We start from the raw sequence: 18,825 nt of genomic DNA, 5'->3' as shown, positions 1-18,825 counted from the left end.
GACCAAGACGATTTGCTTGTGATCGGCTGTCTTCGACCTCTGGACGTGACTTGTGCCGTGCGCCATCACCAAAGCGTATATTTGACAATGCCGCACCGTAGACGACTCCGCCTGTGCATCGATGACTGCGGCTGATTGATGCTCACTAACGATCAAATCACCATCTTCATAGACACCCCCCCAGTTCCAGCATTTGCGGCGCCGCGCGGGCGTGCTCAAAGTCGCCAGCCTCTGACAATCTATTTACGGTGTCGTGGTTCGGAGACCGATGAAATCATCGTTACCAACCAGTTCACATTTCCTTGGCCAAGCAATTGATCGTTGTATACACTCTGAATACGGATTTCTCGACTTCGCCTGATCGTCACAAAACTCGCAGATGGCAAGACCATCTGCAGGATTGGTCTCCCTCATATCTATAATAATGGTAAAATATTGTACGTTGTTCATCTGGCGGAAAGAGACTCAAATGCATGAGAAGCGCGCCTCACACATTTGGACGTTTTGGGTGATTTCGGCGACACGGACCAGGCCGAGAAGCGCCCATGATTGGCGCAATTCCATCGTCTTGGGACCTTTCCCCGGGGCAAAATCCCGTCCATACAGCACATTACCTTTACTGTCCAGGTTTAGACTAGTCGACATTTCATCAACTCGCTCGTTCACCACCGACCGCCCGACCGATCAATACAACAACCCCAGTACGATCATATCCACATCGCGATTGTCTCTGACATCAACGACGACGTGAGAGGCTTGCAATTCGTTCATTCCATTCGACGGCGTTTCGGGTTTTGCACATTGTTATTTTGCTCTCGTTCACGACCTTCCTTTCAAGCCTCGTTTACGTTGCATCGTGGCGACGGCAGCACGATGCTACTCACAACAAATCACACCAAATCAGCTTATCAATCATGATTCCGATGAAGCGATCCATCTCTTCGTCTTCCGGCGAGGAGGTAATTACGGTTGCGCCTGGACCGCCTTTGATATCCAACGCTCCGTCGAGCCACGCGCATACCGTGCCTCTAATCAGCCCTCGTCAACATGAAGGCAAAAATCGCTTCGGCTCGGTCGGAGTAGCCAGAGTGACTCCAATTGACGGAAAACTGTTGCTCGCCATCAGGCTCCCTCCCGGAGATGCGCGAGAACGATTACTGAACATTTTCTTCTCTCGCCCTCGACCGACGCTAATGATAAATGACGCGGTGTCATCGAGAAAAGTCAACCTGCAAGATGACAATGACAACGACGGCGACATTGATGACGATGAGTATGGTCGTCGCGAAGGACGCAATCACCGTGGCACCTTTTCCAAGGAGTACACGTTGAACCATCCGGAGATTGTCTGGGTCCATCGTGGCCAAGGTCGTTACTTACCAAGCAAAGATGTCCACAAGCCCGCCTCAGTAATTGTTTCGTCGCAACCAGACAGGTATATATTTGAAGATGACTACATGACGATGTCAGAAGTCGACTAACTCTTCCCAGAAGCACCGCAGAGAAAATTCCATTGACTGGTGTAGATCAAGATACGGCATCAGCCATGTTCCAAGCATTATCAGACGTATTTGATTCATTTCGTCGGCAAAACAATCCAAATGCGCGCGACAAATGGAGTCCGACTTTCAAGCATCAATTTCGCTTAATCGTCGAAATGCTGAAGGATACTCCACGGCAAGATTGGTATGACGCAGCGGAACAAATCCAATCAAATGACCATCGCAATCTGGTTCACGGATGGCTAAGCGACATGGATGAACGGTTTCCAGCGCGCTCAAGACGCGGGGGTGACCGCCGACGCAAAACTGGACAGGTCTCTGTTGCCGAACAAGACGATATCATCGACGATGACGATCGAGTGGGTCGAACACGAACGCCGCGGCAGTCTAAAATACAAGACAGCATCGAGCAACGAAGAAGTTCGCGTCTCGTCGAGACCCCGAATGCCTCATTCAATTCATATCAAGAAGCATATGATGACGACGGGCCAGGCGGTGGCAGTGAATCTTCGACAGATCCAGATAAGACATACAGCAAAGCCTACGTCGACTCACATCCGGAAGAGGGACCTTTCTACCATTGTGGTAATGCTTGGTGGCGAAAGGGTGATCGGGCAAAGCCGAAAAGAGAATCTGCCAAATCACCATCAGGTCGCCGGCAGTCTACCCGATCAAGAAGTGTATTCAATGATGGAGAAATTGCGCCAATTCCTGGACCAGATGTTGCAATCCATTACGATGAGTTGTGGAAATATCCAGGTCAAAGATTTCATCACAAGGGTAACAATCATTGGAAGGTCGGCCCGGGCCCGGCTGGTAAGCGTGCTAGTGTCATCGTTGGAGACGACGGAACAATTTTGCCTTTTAGATCCCAATCACCACACAGAGCTGAGGAACACGAAGACGGCGACGAAGTAGATGGGCAAGGCGACGACGAAGAGGACCAAGACGAAGAGGACCAAGACGAAGATGAGGAGAACGAAGGCGAGGAAGATGAAGTGGAAAAGGAGAAATCTGCTGCCACAACGAGAACCAGAGCCAACGCACATGGTAACAAGAAAAACAATGAGACTGAAACTGTGGACAAGGCGTACACTCTCCTGCATCCGGAGTATCAATGGTCGCATCGTGGAAACGGTCGATACAAGCGCATAGGTGATGCGATCGTGGTGAAGAAGTCGACCACACCAGCAGCTTCAAGTGACCGCCGTTCAAGCAGAGCGGACTTTGATTCGAAAGCGGCCGAGGAGCAGAGTACAAGAGGAAGCAGACGCGCCAAGCGTACCTCTCGACCTTCGAATGTCCCTGCAATAGACGATACGCTATATGATAAAGCATACACATTGGCTCACCCTGACGAGGAATTTCATCATCGAGGTCAGGGTCGATGGGCACGCGGTCCACGACCAAAGCCGCCAAGCGTCATTGATAGTGAGGAGGAAGAGGGGGATGAAGAAGAGGAGGAAGAGGAAGAAGAAGAAGAGGAAGGAGAGGAGGAGGAACATGAGGAAGATGAAGGGGAGGAAATCCTCGTCGACTCCGCCTTCACTTTGGCCCACCCCGAACTGACGTTTCACCATCGTGGCCAAGGGAAATGGGCACGGGGCTTGCCACCACCTGGAAGTTCCAATAAAGTCGCCGTTCGCGGCCCCGGTGCAAGAGACCGTGGTGATGATTCGCGCTCCCCTGGTGAGGAAGTAGATGAAGATGGAAACCCGCCGCCTGGCCTGACAGACCTCGTCCGTCGTGAAGAGGGACCCGAAAAGTGGCCCAAATTACATTGGGTCTACCGAGGTGGCGGCAAATGGTGTAGAACGAGCAAAGAGGACCAGGAGCGGAAAGCAGCTCCGCCGCCGCCCATCGTGAGCAAACGACTCCGCGGCACTCCGAGCAGAACGCGTGTTGAGGCGAGTGCCGATGCCCAGCTTCAACGAGAGGTTGGGTTGGCGGCGACGGCGCCCGCCAAGAAGAGTACGCCGGTTCCACGACGGACGAAGCTCTTGCGCGGGAATAGTGATCTGAGTGAAATAGATGCGGTCCGCCACTCGCGTACTGCGAATGCCCCTCCACGAGCGCCAACGCCTCGACCAACTCTGCTCGCTCCGGAGGATGATATCCTACTGGATGAAGACTTTCCAAGCCTGTTCAAGGAGGATTGGTCGACTGATGATGATGAAGAAGTTGCGAATGACGAAGCTAGCAAGATTCTACGCGCCACATACGATCCCATCATCGATCCTGAGGCTTTCGTGAAGGCATTAACCAAGTTCGATCCCGCGATTCGCTCACTCGAGACGCTCAAACAATTGGCAAGTCACGCACAGTATGCGCTCAAGGTGCTTCAGGACGAGTACCTCGAAATCGATAAGATCGTAGCGCAAAATCCTATGCATGGCAAGAAGGAGCGTAAGCCAGCTCGGGGTGGACGCCAACCTGTCGAAAACATTGTTTTCGAAGATAAGAAGGAAGCGATGCTCTATGACTACGCCTTCGACTCGCGTAGAATCGGCTATCAAGATCCCGATTCGCAGAGGATTGTCCGCGATGCGGAAGGTCGTGAGCTTCGACGACGGCGCGGCCGTCACCACCCAGTGATCATTGCGACACCCAACGACATTCCAACATCTAGCGCAGCACCCGCTGCTGCCGCAACTTCTGTCACAGCCGATGTCGCAAGCGAGCCTCAGCAGTACAATCCTTACCAGGTCATCAACATCTTCAGTGACGTGCCGGACCTGCCTAGTAAACGTACGGTGAAACCTGTTTCCCGGTTCGACGGACTGACCACACAGCCGCCTCGCAAGAAGTCCCGTCTCGCTCAAGGGACAACAGCCGAGAAGGATAACGATGCAGCGCTAACTGCGGCTGACAGTGATGTCAACGAGAGTCTGCCATCGACCCGACCAGGTACACCCTCACAAAGCAACGCGAGCGCCGCCAACTCAACTGTCGCCGCAATGGAAGAGTATAAGGCACCGACACGAGGTCGTTGGAAGAACCACGTACCCAAACGAATCCGAGAATTACGCGGAGAGAGCGTGGGCGCCACTTCCCGCACAGCATCAACGGAAGCTGACAATACCACCACCGCCACCACCACAGCGAACAATAACAGCAACAATAACGACACAGCTCGCAAGAGCCCCAGCCGCCACGATCCTCAAGCCTCCGCCTCCTTCCCTCCTCCCACACCCTCCACCGCCATCAACTTTACTCCCGCCGACATCACCACGCTGGCCACTCGCCGCGGTGGCCGTGTGCCCGGCAGCAAAAATCTCAACCGACGAAAGGACGCCGGCATCAAGAAAGGCCCACAACGCCCACGCCGCCGCCGCGTAACCACCGCCACAGCGAGCAGCGCCTTCGAGCACTCCGACGAAGACGAGGACGAGGACGACGAGGAATCCGCCGTGGCCAGCGCGGACGAAGAAGGTAGCGGCAACGGCGAAAGAAACGGTGACGCAGGAGATCCCGACGGGGATGCCGTGATGAAATCGCGCTCGCCGTCGCCTCCACGGAATCACCCCAATTCCACGAAACAAGAAGAAATGGAAGAAACAGCCATCTCATCCACGGATGGGATTCTTCCGATGAAAAATGGACTCGTCGAGGTCATACAGGAACATCACCCCTTTACCATGGTGCGACCGCCTGGAGAGGTCGCCTCCCCGTCTAAGGCGGTGGTTCCAGCGCCGTATACGCAGTCCGGGTGGTGGGCGTATACCGCACCGGCAGATTCGAGGTCGTGAAAGTTTGGCAGTGGACGAATTGGGCTGTCGAACTTCTTTGTGTGGGAAGAGAGAGATGCTCGGAAGACAGGTCCTGTTGGGGTTCTTGTTGATCGACGGAGGCATATTTCCTGCTTGGTTACTGATGAGGAACAGTGGTGGTGTGTCATTGTGACGATGCTCATCCCTATGGTTGGTTATTGGGCATTTTTCAAGAAACCCATTTGCATGTAATTCTATTCTATCTGTGTTGACCAAAATTTCCGTCTATCGTATGAGTGCTCCTGTTGTTGCGGGTTTCACATTGATGTTGGAGCGAAGAGGAGAATGGTCGCATGGGTATCCCTCATCAGGAGTGACGAAGAGCGGAGTCTGATCCGATCTCCCCTAACTCTCCGTGTACAATAACGAATGCCGGAAAACGTGACCTGATGACCTGTCATGCAAAGGTCAACAATATCATGTTCCAAACGTAAGTCATGAGTAAAGAGTGGGTGATTGCTTGATACAGTACTATACTGTATGTATGTATGTATGTATGTATGTATGTATGTATGTATGTATGTATACCTAGGTACCTAGGTATGTGCTATAGGGCAATATGACGCCGCCGCCGCTGCAGCAACGCGCCGAACCTCCGTGCCGGTTCGTCCACCGAGTCATGGTCAATCAATCACATCATCGGGCATGAAATGAAAGGTCCAGACTCGAGACTGTCCATCCGTCGTTCTCGACGATCATCTTGTACTGTATGTACTGTTGATTAATGTACAGTAAGTACCCTTGGTTGGTGGATTCCGTCGTGGCATTCTCCTCTTAGAAACCCTCACAAACGTAACCTGATTATTCCAAGGTCGTTACATGGCTGAGAGCGTTGTCGATGAATATACAGTACAACAGGACTGTATGACGGGAAGGACAGTCCATGATGATGGTTCAGCTGGGCGAATTTAGCCGGCATCCGCTGTGCGCCCACCATACTGAACCCTTCAGGGCTGCTCCAGTACATAATAACCCGTGGACGGAACGGATTCCAGCATCGCCGCCGCTATCACTTGCGCCCGTTGTTGCTGCTCTCCCTCCACTCCCGATCAGATTGCAGCTCATGTCGATCATCTCATCTTTTTGCGCGCGCGCAACTCCAACGTTCACGCCAGGGGATGTTGTCGGTATTGTTGCCAAGTCTTTCTGTGGTATCGATTGTCGTCTTACATTTCCGTTTATCTTCAAGTCCCGAATTCTCTGGTTTCCGTCATTTTGTAGAGCAGTAGCACAATCAATTCGAAATCTCGTAGTGTGATCACCAGGACTTTCGCCTGGAATCACGACCAAAGCCGCCGCCCCACTCCAACGACGCAGCACAAGCATTGGCCCCGGCCAAGCAGAACCTCACCTGCAGACCCCTCCCCGAATATTCCCTTCGCGCAACAATTCGTGTGGACCATTCAAGAGATCAACTGGAGGAGAGTCTGTGATCGACGTATTCGAACCGGCAAATCTCCCGCCAAATTTGCGACGACTAAGCAGCGGCGCACAGGAATGGTCGATTGAGGATGCGACGGATTGCGCGTTCTTGAAGAGAGCTCTCCGAGCCTGTGCGATCGCCTTGGATTCTGTCAGATTGAATCCTCATTGTCAACGCTGCGAGCAACATAGCTGAGCCGAGCGTACCCCTCCCGAGTCAGCCGATATTGCGCGCCTCACAGTCGGCATTCCACGCCCGTTTTCGCGAATTCGGCTCTTCAACCGTCACCATGCGCCGGCACCCAGTCCGCGCCTCCCAAATGCTACGGGCAGGGACCGCGCGCGACACCTCCACAGTCAGCCTCATCAACAGTTTCGATTCAGACCTCAACCCTTCCCGTCCCGCCAAATCCTCACCTCTCGGAGCCTCCGTCGACACCGGTCTCCCTCTCGAATTGCTCGATCGATTGAAGGCTTTTCCACTCTTCCAAAGCGCTCCCGAGTCCTTCCTACTGTCCATCGGCAAGAGCTTACGGCCGACGATCTACCAACCCGCGCAGGAGATCGTAAGAGAAGGCGAAGATGCCAAGGCAATGTACTGGCTGGTGCGCGGCTCTGTCCGTGTCACCAGTCGCGATGGGGAGAGCACATACGCCGAACTCAAACCCGGCGCCTTCTTTGGCGAGATTGGAATCCTCATGGACATGCCGCGCACCGCGAGCATCGTGGCGAGCATCCGGAGTCTGCTCGTACGGTTGAACAAGGAGGATCTACAGAAGGAGCTGCCGTCATATCCGGAGGTGGAGCGGGCCATTCGGGAAGAGGCATTGGAACGATTGACGATCCTCGAGCGGAAGAAGAAGGAGAAACGCGCTGGTGCACATCTGGGTGACGAGGGGACTGTCCGGCCTCCAAGCGGGACGCGCAAGCGTTCGCATGACTGGATGTCAGACGATGTGGACATGGGCGAGGCAGGATCGTTGGCAGATGGAGAGGTTGTCAGTCATAAGAAACGAAAATCGCCTTCGCCAGGAATAGCAGAGGTGGCTGCCTCGAGCGCTCTTGGATCAGGACCTCTCACAGTTCGACAACTTCTCAAAGAGCTCCCATTATTCTCGGGGTTGCCTTCAGAGATATTACACTTTCTCGGCATCAACGCACAACCGACCTCTTATCCGCCGTTCACTGAAATCATCAAACAAGGAAGTGAAGGGCGCGATGTCTATTTCATCGTCAAGGGTGACGTCGAAGTCCTTACGAACGCCCCTGAATCATTACAGAGCATCGACGAGATGGGCGGAAGCTTATCGCCAAAAGCTCCCGAACCGCGCACTCAAGCCCGACTTCGCGCTGGGCAGTATTTTGGCGAAGTCACCACTCTAAATTTGGCGCCCAAGCGGACGGCAACCGTGCGTAGCGTGAGTGCTGTGGAGTGTCTACAGATTTCAGGAGGCGTGCTGGACGAATTGTGGCAGCGCTGTGGACCCGATATTCGTCTGCAGGTGGAGAACGAGGCTCGGAGGAGACTCAAAGCGGCCAAGAAGGACATCGATGTGGTCATGGTCGATGTTGGTGGCTCGGCAGGCGCAGTCCCGAGCATTAACGTCTCAGTAAACGGATCCGCGCAAAGCACAACCGACGAAGATGGAGATCTGAACTCCTGGAGGGCAGACTTGCCCACTGTCAAGTTTGACGGACCGCTCCTGGGCGACCCTGCTCCCACGCATACGCCTCAGATGGAACCCATAGATCCTGATCCATTCTTCAACGAGAACCTGGACAATATGCGCGCCCGATCGCGGCGGTCCTCACTCGCGCCGCCACTCCCTCCGGCAGATTCGGCCCTGTCCGAACCGCAACGAGTACCCAGCCCGCCCACGATCCGTCTCCTCTCTCCTTCGCCTCTCAAACCACATACCTCTCGGAGACTATCTAACGACTCTACTACAAATTCCGCGTCGCCGAATTCGCCAGTCTGGCGTGGTCTGAGTGCACCGAGACGGCCCAGCTTGGACCGAAGACCATCCAACCATGGCAAGGGCAAACTTCCTGACACCATCCTCACCTCGATATTTCAGCATCTGGATCTTTACAATCTTATGCGTTGTCGTGAAGTCAGCATGCATTGGCACCATCTTTTGACGACATCTCGCGACGTATTACAACACCTCAATCTGTCACGATATAATAAATATGTAACAGACGAAACTTTAAGGGATGTCATTGTGCCGTTCGTCGGTGACCGTCCCAGTTTCGTGGACATATCAAATTGCTTCCACATGACCGATGAAGGATTCAAGCTATTGACCGAAGCCTGCGGGAGCAATGCACGCGTATGGAAGATGAAATCCGTCTGGGACGTCAGCGGACCCGCCGTCCTCGCGCTCGTCGATAAAGCCAAGAACCTGGAAGAAATCGACCTGAGCAACTGCCGCAAAGTCGGCGACAACCTCCTCGCCCGCGTCGTCGGCTGGGTCGTCCCCGAACCTCGGCCCGCCCTACACATGAACATGCCGCACCACCCGAGCCACAAACGCAGTGGCGGACCCAAACGACCCACCCTCTCGCCCAGCGACGCCAACACCGCCCAATCCCAATCCCAACACCAACAACAACAACCAAACCCAGCCGCCCCTCCCCCTGGCACCGTCATCGGCGCCGCCAACCTCAAACGCATCACCCTCTCCTACTGCAAACACATACAAGACCGGAGCATGGCGCACCTGGCCGCCCACACCTCCGCCCGCCTTCAACACCTCGACCTCACCCGCTGCACCTCCATCTCCGACGCTGGCTTCCACGCCTGGTCCGCGCACGCCTTCCCACAACTGCACACCCTCATCCTCGCCGACTGCACCTACCTCAGCGACGCCGCGATCGTAGGCCTCGTCGCCGCCTGCCGCGCGCTCCGCGTGCTGGATCTAAGTTTCTGCTGCGCGCTCTCCGACGCCGCGACCGAGGTCCTCGCCCTAGGCCTGCCGCGCCTCCGACGGCTGGACCTCGCCTTCTGCGGCTCCGCCGTCAGCGACCATAGTCTGCGCTGCATCGGCCTGCACCTGCTGGAGCTCCGGTATTTGGGCGTGCGCGGCTGCGTCCGAGTCACGGGCCAGGGCGTCGAGGGCGTGGTGGAGGGATGTCGGGATTTAGAGGTTTTCGATGTTAGCCAGTGTAAGAATCTGAGGCCCTGGTTGGATCGGAAGGGTATCGGTAGAGTTAACGGATTGCTGGGCGCGGCGCCGGGGAGGGGGGGCCGCAGGGCGATCCGGTTTGAGACGGTGGCGGATGGGAGCTGGAGGGCTCCGGCACCGGGGCCACGGGAATGAAGACTGTGGGAGGAAGATCGAATTTACCTCTCTTTTTCTCATGCTTTGCACAGGGGCCCCTGATGCTCTCGATCGGATCAGCAGTGCTTGGAAAAGCGTTTCCCTAGGGACACTTCACGATGGATGATTTATCAAGAGCGTAAGATAGGTGATGATGATGACGATGACGACAATTGATGACGATCAAGATCTGTAGCATTTCGCATTGAAAACTGTTCATACTCATAATTCTATCCTCACTTACGTCGTCACAATTCCCTCTTATTCCTCCATATGGAAATTCTTCTCACCATTGACCTCCATTTCCACCACCTGCGCCATTGTGTCCTCCTCCGCCGCCGCCGCTGTTTCCCGCCGCCGATGGATCGCCTTGAAAGCCAGTATACGGCGCTATGAAATCGCCCAGGAACCAATCGTCCAACATTCCCACTCCGCCGCCCGCAAGGCCACTCATGCCCCCCATGGCAATATCCATGGCTTGTTCGAAACCCGTGCCCCAACCGTACATGTCAGGGAGCAAGTTGTTACTGCTCTGGTCACCATAGAAGCCTGGGTTGAAGTTGGTGTTGGATTGGGCATGGTGTGGGACGTCGACCATACCGGCAGACGTTGGAGTGAGTGTTGATCGGGGATGATTCAAGTCAGCTTGACGAACGCCTTGAGTAGCCATGTTGTTGTATTGGTTGGGATAGGAGGCGCTCATGTTCCAGCTCGGGGGCTGCTGTGATGTATGGGCGCCAGTGTCGCGACTCTGGACGGGCAAGTCGGTCATGCTGGTGCTGGTGGCTACTTGAGAAAGCAGATCGAGGGGAGTTTGGCTGTAGCGCTTGCGTTCGTGTTGCGCGTGCTGTGATTGGTAGCCCTCCACTTGTTGTTGCCTTGAAGGTATAGGGTGTGTGTCACTGGATCCGAGGGTCGCCAGGTTATCTTTGTGTTTCTGAAACCAGTCCCGCAGAACGGACAAGATTATGATGATCTTGGGCCAAGGTCGAAAGTCTTCGTCGTCAGTCGCAGTGTAGCGCTGCATAACGCAACTTATGTAATATTCGACACGTAAGTCGTCCGCTTTCATTAATTTGCCGACTTCGCTCCCAGGGCCATTAATGGCGACATGCATCTTGATGAGGATGACGATGGCGTAGACGCAACGTACAAAGAAGATGAGCATCGGGAGTGTTTTGAACGCGTGCGGCTTGTAGGCCAGAATCGTATCAAGAATGCCATGGGAAGATTTGACACATGCCTCAAGTGCAGCCACTTGGTGTTGGGTGAGTTTCTCTGTAAGGTTGTGGCTTGCTTTCAAAGACTCTTCGGTGAAAGGCAGTTTGAAATCTTCCACATTGTGATTGAAATGTAATGCAATCTCATGAAGATAAAGACTTGTTACGTGCTGGAAGAACTCCAATCCTGGTGTGCGGAAATCTGAGGGAATGTTTTCTTTCCACGTTTTGAGATCGTTCTCAAATACATTAAGTGCGTATGTAACTTTGGGATCTGTGATACTGATGTTGGCTGTGCTATCGTCCATCAAGAACTGCGAACCTATATCTTCACAGATGCGCTGGTTCTTGACGTGTTGGCAGAAAAGCTTGTCCGATGGTAGAGCATCTGGATGTGTTTCAAGCACTTCTATGCACTCGTTCATGTAGTTGGTCCATCGCACAAGGTTAGGTCGGCGGAGGACCATAGATGCGCTCGCGCATAGATAGTAGCATCCAAGCCAAGCCCGTCTGGCCTCGATGGTTCCTGAATCTTGAGGCAGATTCTGTGTACCAGGGGCGCAGTGCGCGTGAGGGCCTCCAAAGCCTCGACGAGCTTTAGCCGCATTAAAACGCTTGTTAAGACCGATGTCGAGTCCCATGACCGCTGCCATATGTATGATCTGATAGAAATTTGTTTGTGCAGCCTTCTCTGGAGGCTTATACCATAGGCATTGGACTTGCATAGCCTGTATCAACTCCAGACTTTTCGCACCATTGCGAATGGTACAGTCTGCAATCGCACCAATCGCTTCCTGGTTGAGCTCATCAATAATTTCTGTTCGCACTTTGCCTGCAGATGCTGCAGCAAGAATGCAAACATAAACGACAGGCTTTGTTTTCCATACTTGCGCAGCAGTTGTACCTGGTGGAAAGACGACAACAGGTAAATGGGGCGCATAGTCGTTTACATAACGATCGAAGATGGCGGCAGCAGTCTCGGGTGGAATCAGCGCGTTGATACGCTTGACGAAGTCTTCAGACGAGTTCGGACCTAGAAATTGTTTGACATCGTTGGTTGTCTGCCACGAACGATTGAGTAGCGAGAACCCTCTCGATATCGTTTCTTCGTCTTTTGGCCCGACAGATTGAGTAGGATACTCTTGTGCCTGCTGTTCTAATCGCGACACTGTTGCATGCATTTGAGGTTGTGCTGGAGTGGCGTCCACCCGGACGCGCTTCACAGCTGGTTCGACTTCTGAGCGTTGTGAATGAGGTTCAATCATGCGCTGTGACGAGGTCCTGCTGTCTGTCCGATAAGCGATATCTTCGCTCACGCGGGATGGAGAGGCTTGTGTCGGCTTGAAAACTTCAGGAGCAATGTTGTGCTGCTGCTGGATGGCCGCGGTGAGGGCATCAAGCTTCCTCTCGAGCTCAGCAACTCTACCATCAGCCTTTCTTTGACGTTTACGAGTAGGCTGTGTGATGATACATTGTCGTCCCGCTTTGGCGCATCTCTTGCATGGAATGTCAGGTCGATCTGGATCTTGATCACATCTGACCTTCAGACCGCGACAAGATTCGCATGAGCGAGCCTTTTTGGTATCTTGGCCACCATCGACGTCGGCAGATTCTTCATGAGGACTAGTCAAGCTGTCAATTTCGTGCTGTGCACAGCAGGCTCTGAAATGAACTACCTTATCAACTCGGCATCAGAAGGAGAATGAGAAAGCGTGGTTGCAGCGCTGATCGCTTGATGCCTGGGCGTGAGGTGAGGCGCAGACACGTTGCTAGATTGATGATATGGCGAAGGACGAGAGGAGCTGGCACCTTCGCGGTTTGAACTTCTTTCTGGTGTGCCAGACGCTTGTCCGCCCAACTGGGGATCCAAGATGGGATGCTGCATGGCCAATATCTCATCTGATATCGACCACAATGGAGTTTCGGCGGTCGGCGGTTCCTGGATGTCGGAGAAGTCGGCTGCCGTCCTCCGGCGCCACAGCTTTGCGCACGTCGAATCCAACTAACAATATCTCACGGCCGAATGTTTGCAATGACGTAGCAAGCGTGATGAGTAGCGAGTGCACACGTCCTAAGATCTGCTTGACGGCGCGAAGATGCTGACGCATTTCCGTGGAAGAGGTACTCGTTTGGGGCACTGTACGCTGCAAAGTCGGCTGACAAAGAGAAATTGATGACCTAAACATTTTATGGCTTCCGAGCAGTCTTGGAATTGATTAATACGAGAGCGGCCAATCGATGAAGGGATGTTTACTGCGTCTTTGAAGACGATGCTCATCTATGGATGGATTGATATTCGACAATTTGTACTTCCTTACGTTGACCTCGATTGCTCAGCTCCATCGTTGCTTATCAGGCAATGCATCAAATATGCTGCATCATAAACTCGTACATGCCACTCAGATCCGTCCCAGGCGCGCTGTCGAACATATGGTCTAGATCATGCCTGCGATCATATTTGAACACTATGTTCTCCGCCACCATGACTCCAACAACTTCATCGCATTGCTCAACGCCAACAAACCGGTCCGCATCGCCATGCACAGCATACGTCGGCGGCAGACGATGTTTACGAATTTGTCTCGAGATTCTCCATCGGTCTTGCTCTTCGCCTCGCTTGACAGGGATTCTGAGCAGTCTTGCGAGATTGGCCTGTTGCATCATCCAGAAGTAGCTGAAAGTTCTACCCGTCTTTGGATCATTATTTGCTATAACGGTGCCTTGTGGATCCATGAATGTTGCAATATTTGATTGTTCCACATTTTTGTCTATAGGAATCGGCTGTGGTGTGATGAAGAATGTGCCTAGAGGATCCGTGATTGGGTAAATTGGCATGATCACGTTCGGCTTTGGTTCTGTGTAAAGCCCAGCGAGAAGGGCAAGGTAGCCCCCAGCAGAGCTCCCAGACACGGCAATACGTGTCGGATCTATGGCCTCTTGGCAGTTTGGGCCTGCTAAATGGGCCACCAGCCCTTGCGGCGAACGAACGTATGCAATGCATGCCTCGACATCCTCAAAGATATCGGATACGCCTACTTGCGGAGCCAGTCGATAGTCTGCTGAAACGAAAGCGAATCGATACTTTTGGAGGGCATCATGGAAATGGGGAGGTACTGCGTCCCTTCGACCTTGAAGTAGGCCGCCTGCAGAGAGCCGTGAGTCTCACCATTTCTTGAAAATGAGTCAAGTCGATATCATCGTACCACCGTGGAACCATATTAGCACTGGGAGACCCTTCGGATTGCTTGGTAAATATAGGTCCAGCGGAATCTCGACACCATTTTTGACGGCATACGTCAAGGAGATTGGAAAATCAGAATCCATATGTGAGAGCAATCGCAGACGCCTGGCAGCTTGAGAGGCTGACGAAGCCATGTGTCCTGAGGTTGGTCAGATGTGAAAGTTAGGTACACCATGTTGAGCGTGGAACGCAAAATTTGTTTCCGAAGTATCGTTGCACGCTCACTACCGCTGTCATTCAGGAATTGTTTAAAACGGACGGGACTCTTCTATAACTCTAACTCTAGTCCTGTAACCTGATACTCGTCTCATCGATGACTAATTGAGTGTCAATTGTCCGCTACCTTTCTGCCTGGTCGGGTACCCGGGTAGCTTACATAGGTAAGCAGGATATAATGAAACATCGATTTTATTAAGCCATCAGGATGCTCTGTCCGATTTGACCAACAATTGCGCAGCGCTCTGTGGGATTTAGATCGTACATCATTGTACATAAATGTACACATGACGAAGAAGTACCACAACAGGGGTCAACGATCGGCTTCGGCTACCGGCTACGATCATCACCTGGGCAATCATCAATGCGAGAACGATGCGCTAGCCGGAGGTTTCAGTCCGTCCTCCGGGAAAACTCCTCATCACCGCTCATTTTAAGCTCGACGACTGTAGACCCGATTGAGGTGGATGTTCTGCCTCACAGTGATGATCTGAGTCTACGACAGTGCAATTCAGCCGAATTCGCCGGAATCGGCATTCTCCGCGCGAATCTTATCACTCTATCAAGCGCATTCACATGATCATTCTCTAATTTGCTTGACTTTGGTCGCTCTAGGACTCTCCAATCACAAGAATTTAGTTGCCTTCAACGTCTTTCTCGGCAATGGGCCGCTAATAAGAAAGCATGGCTCACGACTCGTATGGTGCTTCAATGTGCAGCGCTAGTGGATCATGTTTGCGCCGTCCATATATAGCGAAATCAATCTTCCCAGCTTTGTATAATACAGTCGCACGGCCACAAACCTTCATCAACATCTTCTGCTAATCCCTTCAAAGCCCATCACGATGGCGGCAGCAGGATTTGATCGATCACTGGCTGCTTCTGCAGCCCCGGATGCTGGCATCGAGAGGAGGAAAAACATCAAGATCCCGTTCCTCGGGGAACAGATGGCCGGCTGGCTGTACCCGTCTAGCAAATATGATTCTTCCAACAAGGGCCCTGCGATAGTACTTGGACACGGTCTGGGCGGAACTAAGGAGCTTCGACTTGATGTCTTCGCCGACGAATTCAATCAGCTCGGCTACACCTGTATTGCATTTGACTACCGCTGCAATGGCGAGTCCACCGGTCTGCCTCGAGCTCTTGTTGACTTTGAGGAGCAGCAAAAAGACTGGCATGCAGTGCTGGCTTACACGCGTGAGCTCGAAATGGTAGACCCCGAGCGCATCGGCATCTTCGGCACCTCCTTCGGCGGAGGGCATGTCATCCAGGTCGGAGCGACCGACAAGCGACTCAAGGCCGTCATTGCACAATGCCCTTTCACCGATGGATTCAGCAGTGCATTCACAGTCGGGCTAACAACTGCACCGGGCCTTTTCATTACCGGCATGCGGGACACGTTGTTCGGGACAAAGGAAAAACCGATCACAGTGCCATTGGTTGGCAAACCCGGCGAGGGTAAGTCTGTGAACAATCCGTCCCGTCCAGCATCCCGTCGCCTTCGTTGAATGCTAAGTATACGATGAATGTAGCTGCGCTGATGAATGCTGCCGACGTCTGGACGGGATTCAGCCCATTAGTGCCAGCCAACTTCGAACCCCAACACCATGTCCCTGCACGTCTCGTGCCCAAGATGCCCCTGTTGAGGCCTGGTGCGTATGCCAGCAAAGTCCAATGCCCTATCTTCTTTGCCGTCTGCGGCCAGGACACCGTCGCGCCACCAAAGCCCACGCTCAAATATGCAGCGCGCGCGCCGAAAGGTGTCGTCAAGCTTTATGAGGATATGGGTCATTTCGACATTTACGTTGGCGAGAAGCACGAACGTGCTTTCAAGGACTATGCCGAGTTTTTGCGGACGAACTTGCCTGCTTAATAAGCAGTGTTGCACAGCTCGTGCTGAGTCAACCCGGGATGATATTTTGATGTTGAGATTTTGTTCATAGAGGATGGCAGCGACTAGAATTATTCATCGTGTAGGGGATTTTATCCGTTCGCATCCATCATGAAGTCCAGGCTGTTTGAGAAATTCCAATGCTGCCTGCTTCACAAAGTCGCGTCACGTATGCCGCCAAGACTTCGCGTTGTATACCTAGGTACTTTTGAAGTGGCGCTCGATCGTAGCCTAGCCTGCTTCACGGCCAAAGCAGATGGTACAACTTCCTGGCAGCTCCTGATCAGTCTTTCATAATCTTTTTTTCAAGTTGCAACAGCACTTTTCACATCCTAAATCACACCTTTCGATAGTTGCCATGCTGAAGACTATCGAGCCTACTCCACGCACGTGGTCCTTGCGCTTCAAACACGGCCGCACCACGGTGTTGATTGTAGTTGATCCACTGCAATCGCTATCTGATATCCGAGCGGAATTGCTCACGGCCCTTCAACAGGCAAGTCCCAGTGGCAAATTGAATGGTCATGACATTCCTCAAAACCCGGATGAAATCAAACTGGGCATCCCAGTCAACATCAACGACCTCAGCGAAGGGTACATTTTGCTCGAAAGGCAAGACTTGGATGACGAAGATGCTGCGCCCAAAGGAAAGGGGAAGGGCAAGGCATCCGCAGCGTCGGTGAGGAAGCCAGGTGCCTCAACTCTCAAGGCGTGTCCGCAGGGCGTCGGGATGCGAGATGGCGGACTCGTGGCTTTCAAATTTGCGAGCGAAGAAGATGTCGCTGAGACTGAAGCGGACGATTTTGCGATCGTTGAGGAGAAGTGGAATGTCACTGTGCCGACTATGGAAGATACCTACGAGAACGACGAGGCTAGTATCCCGGACGACGAGATTGAGGTGCCAGTGTTGAACCGCTAAGGCACGTCGAATTCGAAATTGCTCTCAAGTTATTATTACAATCATATTGCTATGACATATCCTGGCACAGATGAGACCACGGTGTGAGAGCGCACAACAACGCTCACAATTTTGTCTTTTTCTTGACAAACGCGTCTACGGCACCGCCGAAATCTACGCTACGCAAAGTCTCCATGCCCAATGCAAATTCCTGCTGCATCGCTACCTGGAACGAAGGTGTATCGATACCGTTCAGCATGCTGAGTCGATCGCTTCGCATACATGTCTGAGGATGCGATGCTAGCAGCCTCGCAATCTCGAAAGCCTTGTCGAAGGCACTTTCGCCAGGGCCAGCAAGATAGTTGACAAGGTTGAGGCGCTTCGCTTCGTCGGCTCGAACAACACGGCTGCGTTACATGTCAGCCAAACTTCTTCACGACTCTGGCTTGTGATCGACGCAAGTAAGCTACAACTTACCCGGTCAAGATCATATCACTCGCGGCAGAGAGGCCAATGAGACGTGGTAGCCTATTTGCTATCAGAAGTACACCTCGCAGAATTGTCAGAGTGCGGCATACCTGATAGTTCCTCCATCAATGAGAGGCACCCCGCGAAGACGGCAGAGTACTCTGCAGATCGTCAGATGCATTATCACATTGGGTGCAGGCTGGGTGTAGCGTACCCGAAATATGCGGAAGAGTCAGCTACTCTGAGGTCGCACCAGAGGGCCAGCTCCAGTCCACCAGCCACAGCAGGCCCCGAGATCGCTGCGATGACAGGCTTGGAGAGCTGCATCCGTGTTACACTTTTTTAGTATCAGCGGAGGTAGTGTTGATGACATGCATTGGCGTTCTGCTCACCCCATCGGAGCAATGGCCGACATATCGTTATGTAGCGGATTGCCGCCAGACTCTTTCCGTCGGCCATCGCCATCGAGCATGCTCTTTAGATCTAAGCTAGAGTTAGAACAACCATTGTGACCATTGTATGTACGCATAGCTACGAGCGATAAATCTTACCAGCTCCTGCGCAGAATGCTCCGTCTTATACAATCACTTGATCAGCCGTCGATTTCGTTGTCATGCGAATCAAACTGTGTCCGAATACCTGAAGACCTTAGGATTGCGACTGCGAAATCATCGGATTGGTCGAATCGTTGAAATGCATCGTGCAGTGCATGAGCTGTGTCTTGATCGACTGCATTCTTGACCTCGGGACGATTGATCGTCACCACGTATATCGGTCGGGCCGTCTGATTCGTTCGTCAGCGGTTCCGATCCGCAGGCGAGTCCATGAGGTTGACCGGATTGTTACCTCGTCCACCTCTACAATAGCCATGATG

At 53.0% G+C, this 18,825-nt stretch overlaps 8 protein-coding genes across 8 annotated transcripts; 4 read left to right on the top strand and 4 right to left on the bottom strand.

Moving 5' to 3' along the window:
- The first annotated feature begins 674 nt into the window (after positions 1–674).
- K489DRAFT_429776 (uncharacterized protein) lies at positions 675–5,631 on the top strand. The gene is made up of 2 exons (XM_033608388.1): positions 675–1,435; positions 1,492–5,631. The coding sequence occupies exons 1-2, from the start codon at positions 915–917 to the stop codon at positions 5,249–5,251; spliced, it is 4,281 nt and encodes a 1,426-aa protein (XP_033462573.1). The 5' UTR covers positions 675–914; the 3' UTR covers positions 5,252–5,631.
- A 480-nt stretch (positions 5,632–6,111) lies between these two features.
- K489DRAFT_161020 (uncharacterized protein) lies at positions 6,112–6,791 on the bottom strand. Its single transcript, XM_033599296.1, has one exon. It carries the CDS (start codon positions 6,596–6,598, stop codon positions 6,167–6,169), a length of 432 nt encoding a protein of 143 aa, XP_033462572.1. The 5' UTR covers positions 6,599–6,791; the 3' UTR covers positions 6,112–6,166.
- A 193-nt stretch (positions 6,792–6,984) lies between these two features.
- On the top strand, positions 6,985–10,017 carry K489DRAFT_408177 (RNI-like protein; the record flags this gene model as incomplete). Its single annotated transcript, XM_033607451.1, has 1 exon — positions 6,985–10,017. The coding sequence occupies one exon, from the start codon at positions 6,985–6,987 to the stop codon at positions 10,015–10,017; it is 3,033 nt and encodes a 1,010-aa protein (XP_033462571.1).
- Positions 10,018–10,266: 249 nt separating this feature from the next.
- On the bottom strand, positions 10,267–13,342 carry K489DRAFT_378077 (uncharacterized protein). The gene is made up of 2 exons (XM_033604312.1): positions 12,914–13,342; positions 10,267–12,860 (listed from the first exon to the last, which is right to left on the bottom strand). Exons 1-2 carry the CDS (start codon positions 13,120–13,122, stop codon positions 10,304–10,306), a joined length of 2,766 nt encoding a protein of 921 aa, XP_033462570.1. The 5' UTR covers positions 13,123–13,342; the 3' UTR covers positions 10,267–10,303.
- Positions 13,343–13,387: 45 nt separating this feature from the next.
- K489DRAFT_378076 (alpha/beta-hydrolase) lies at positions 13,388–14,702 on the bottom strand. The gene is made up of 2 exons (XM_033604311.1): positions 14,441–14,702; positions 13,388–14,380 (listed from the first exon to the last, which is right to left on the bottom strand). The coding sequence occupies exons 1-2, from the start codon at positions 14,610–14,612 to the stop codon at positions 13,602–13,604; spliced, it is 951 nt and encodes a 316-aa protein (XP_033462569.1). The 5' UTR covers positions 14,613–14,702; the 3' UTR covers positions 13,388–13,601.
- An 837-nt stretch (positions 14,703–15,539) lies between these two features.
- On the top strand, positions 15,540–16,866 carry K489DRAFT_399703 (alpha/beta-hydrolase; the record flags this gene model as incomplete). Its single annotated transcript, XM_033606971.1, has 2 exons — positions 15,540–16,152; positions 16,227–16,866. 2 exons carry the CDS (start codon positions 15,540–15,542, stop codon positions 16,565–16,567), a joined length of 954 nt encoding a protein of 317 aa, XP_033462568.1. The 3' UTR covers positions 16,568–16,866.
- A 77-nt stretch (positions 16,867–16,943) lies between these two features.
- Positions 16,944–17,504, top strand: K489DRAFT_314979 (uncharacterized protein; the record flags this gene model as incomplete). The annotated part of the gene is made up of 1 exon (XM_033601060.1): positions 16,944–17,504. One exon carries the CDS (start codon positions 16,944–16,946, stop codon positions 17,502–17,504), a length of 561 nt encoding a protein of 186 aa, XP_033462567.1.
- Positions 17,505–17,607: 103 nt separating this feature from the next.
- Positions 17,608–18,821, bottom strand: K489DRAFT_408173 (enoyl-CoA hydratase/isomerase; the record flags this gene model as incomplete). The annotated part of the gene is made up of 8 exons (XM_033607450.1): positions 17,608–17,890; positions 17,961–18,011; positions 18,062–18,112; positions 18,166–18,288; positions 18,344–18,434; positions 18,503–18,526; positions 18,591–18,735; positions 18,798–18,821. 8 exons carry the CDS (start codon positions 18,819–18,821, stop codon positions 17,608–17,610), a joined length of 792 nt encoding a protein of 263 aa, XP_033462566.1.
- Positions 18,822–18,825: the final 4 nt, after the last annotated feature.

Source organism: Dissoconium aciculare, assembly GCF_010015565.1.
Source record: "Dissoconium aciculare CBS 342.82 unplaced genomic scaffold K489scaffold_3, whole genome shotgun sequence".
In the NCBI taxonomy this organism is placed as follows: Eukaryota; Fungi; Ascomycota; class Dothideomycetes; order Mycosphaerellales; family Dissoconiaceae; genus Dissoconium; species Dissoconium aciculare.
This window is presented reverse-complemented; position numbering and strand designations above follow the sequence as displayed.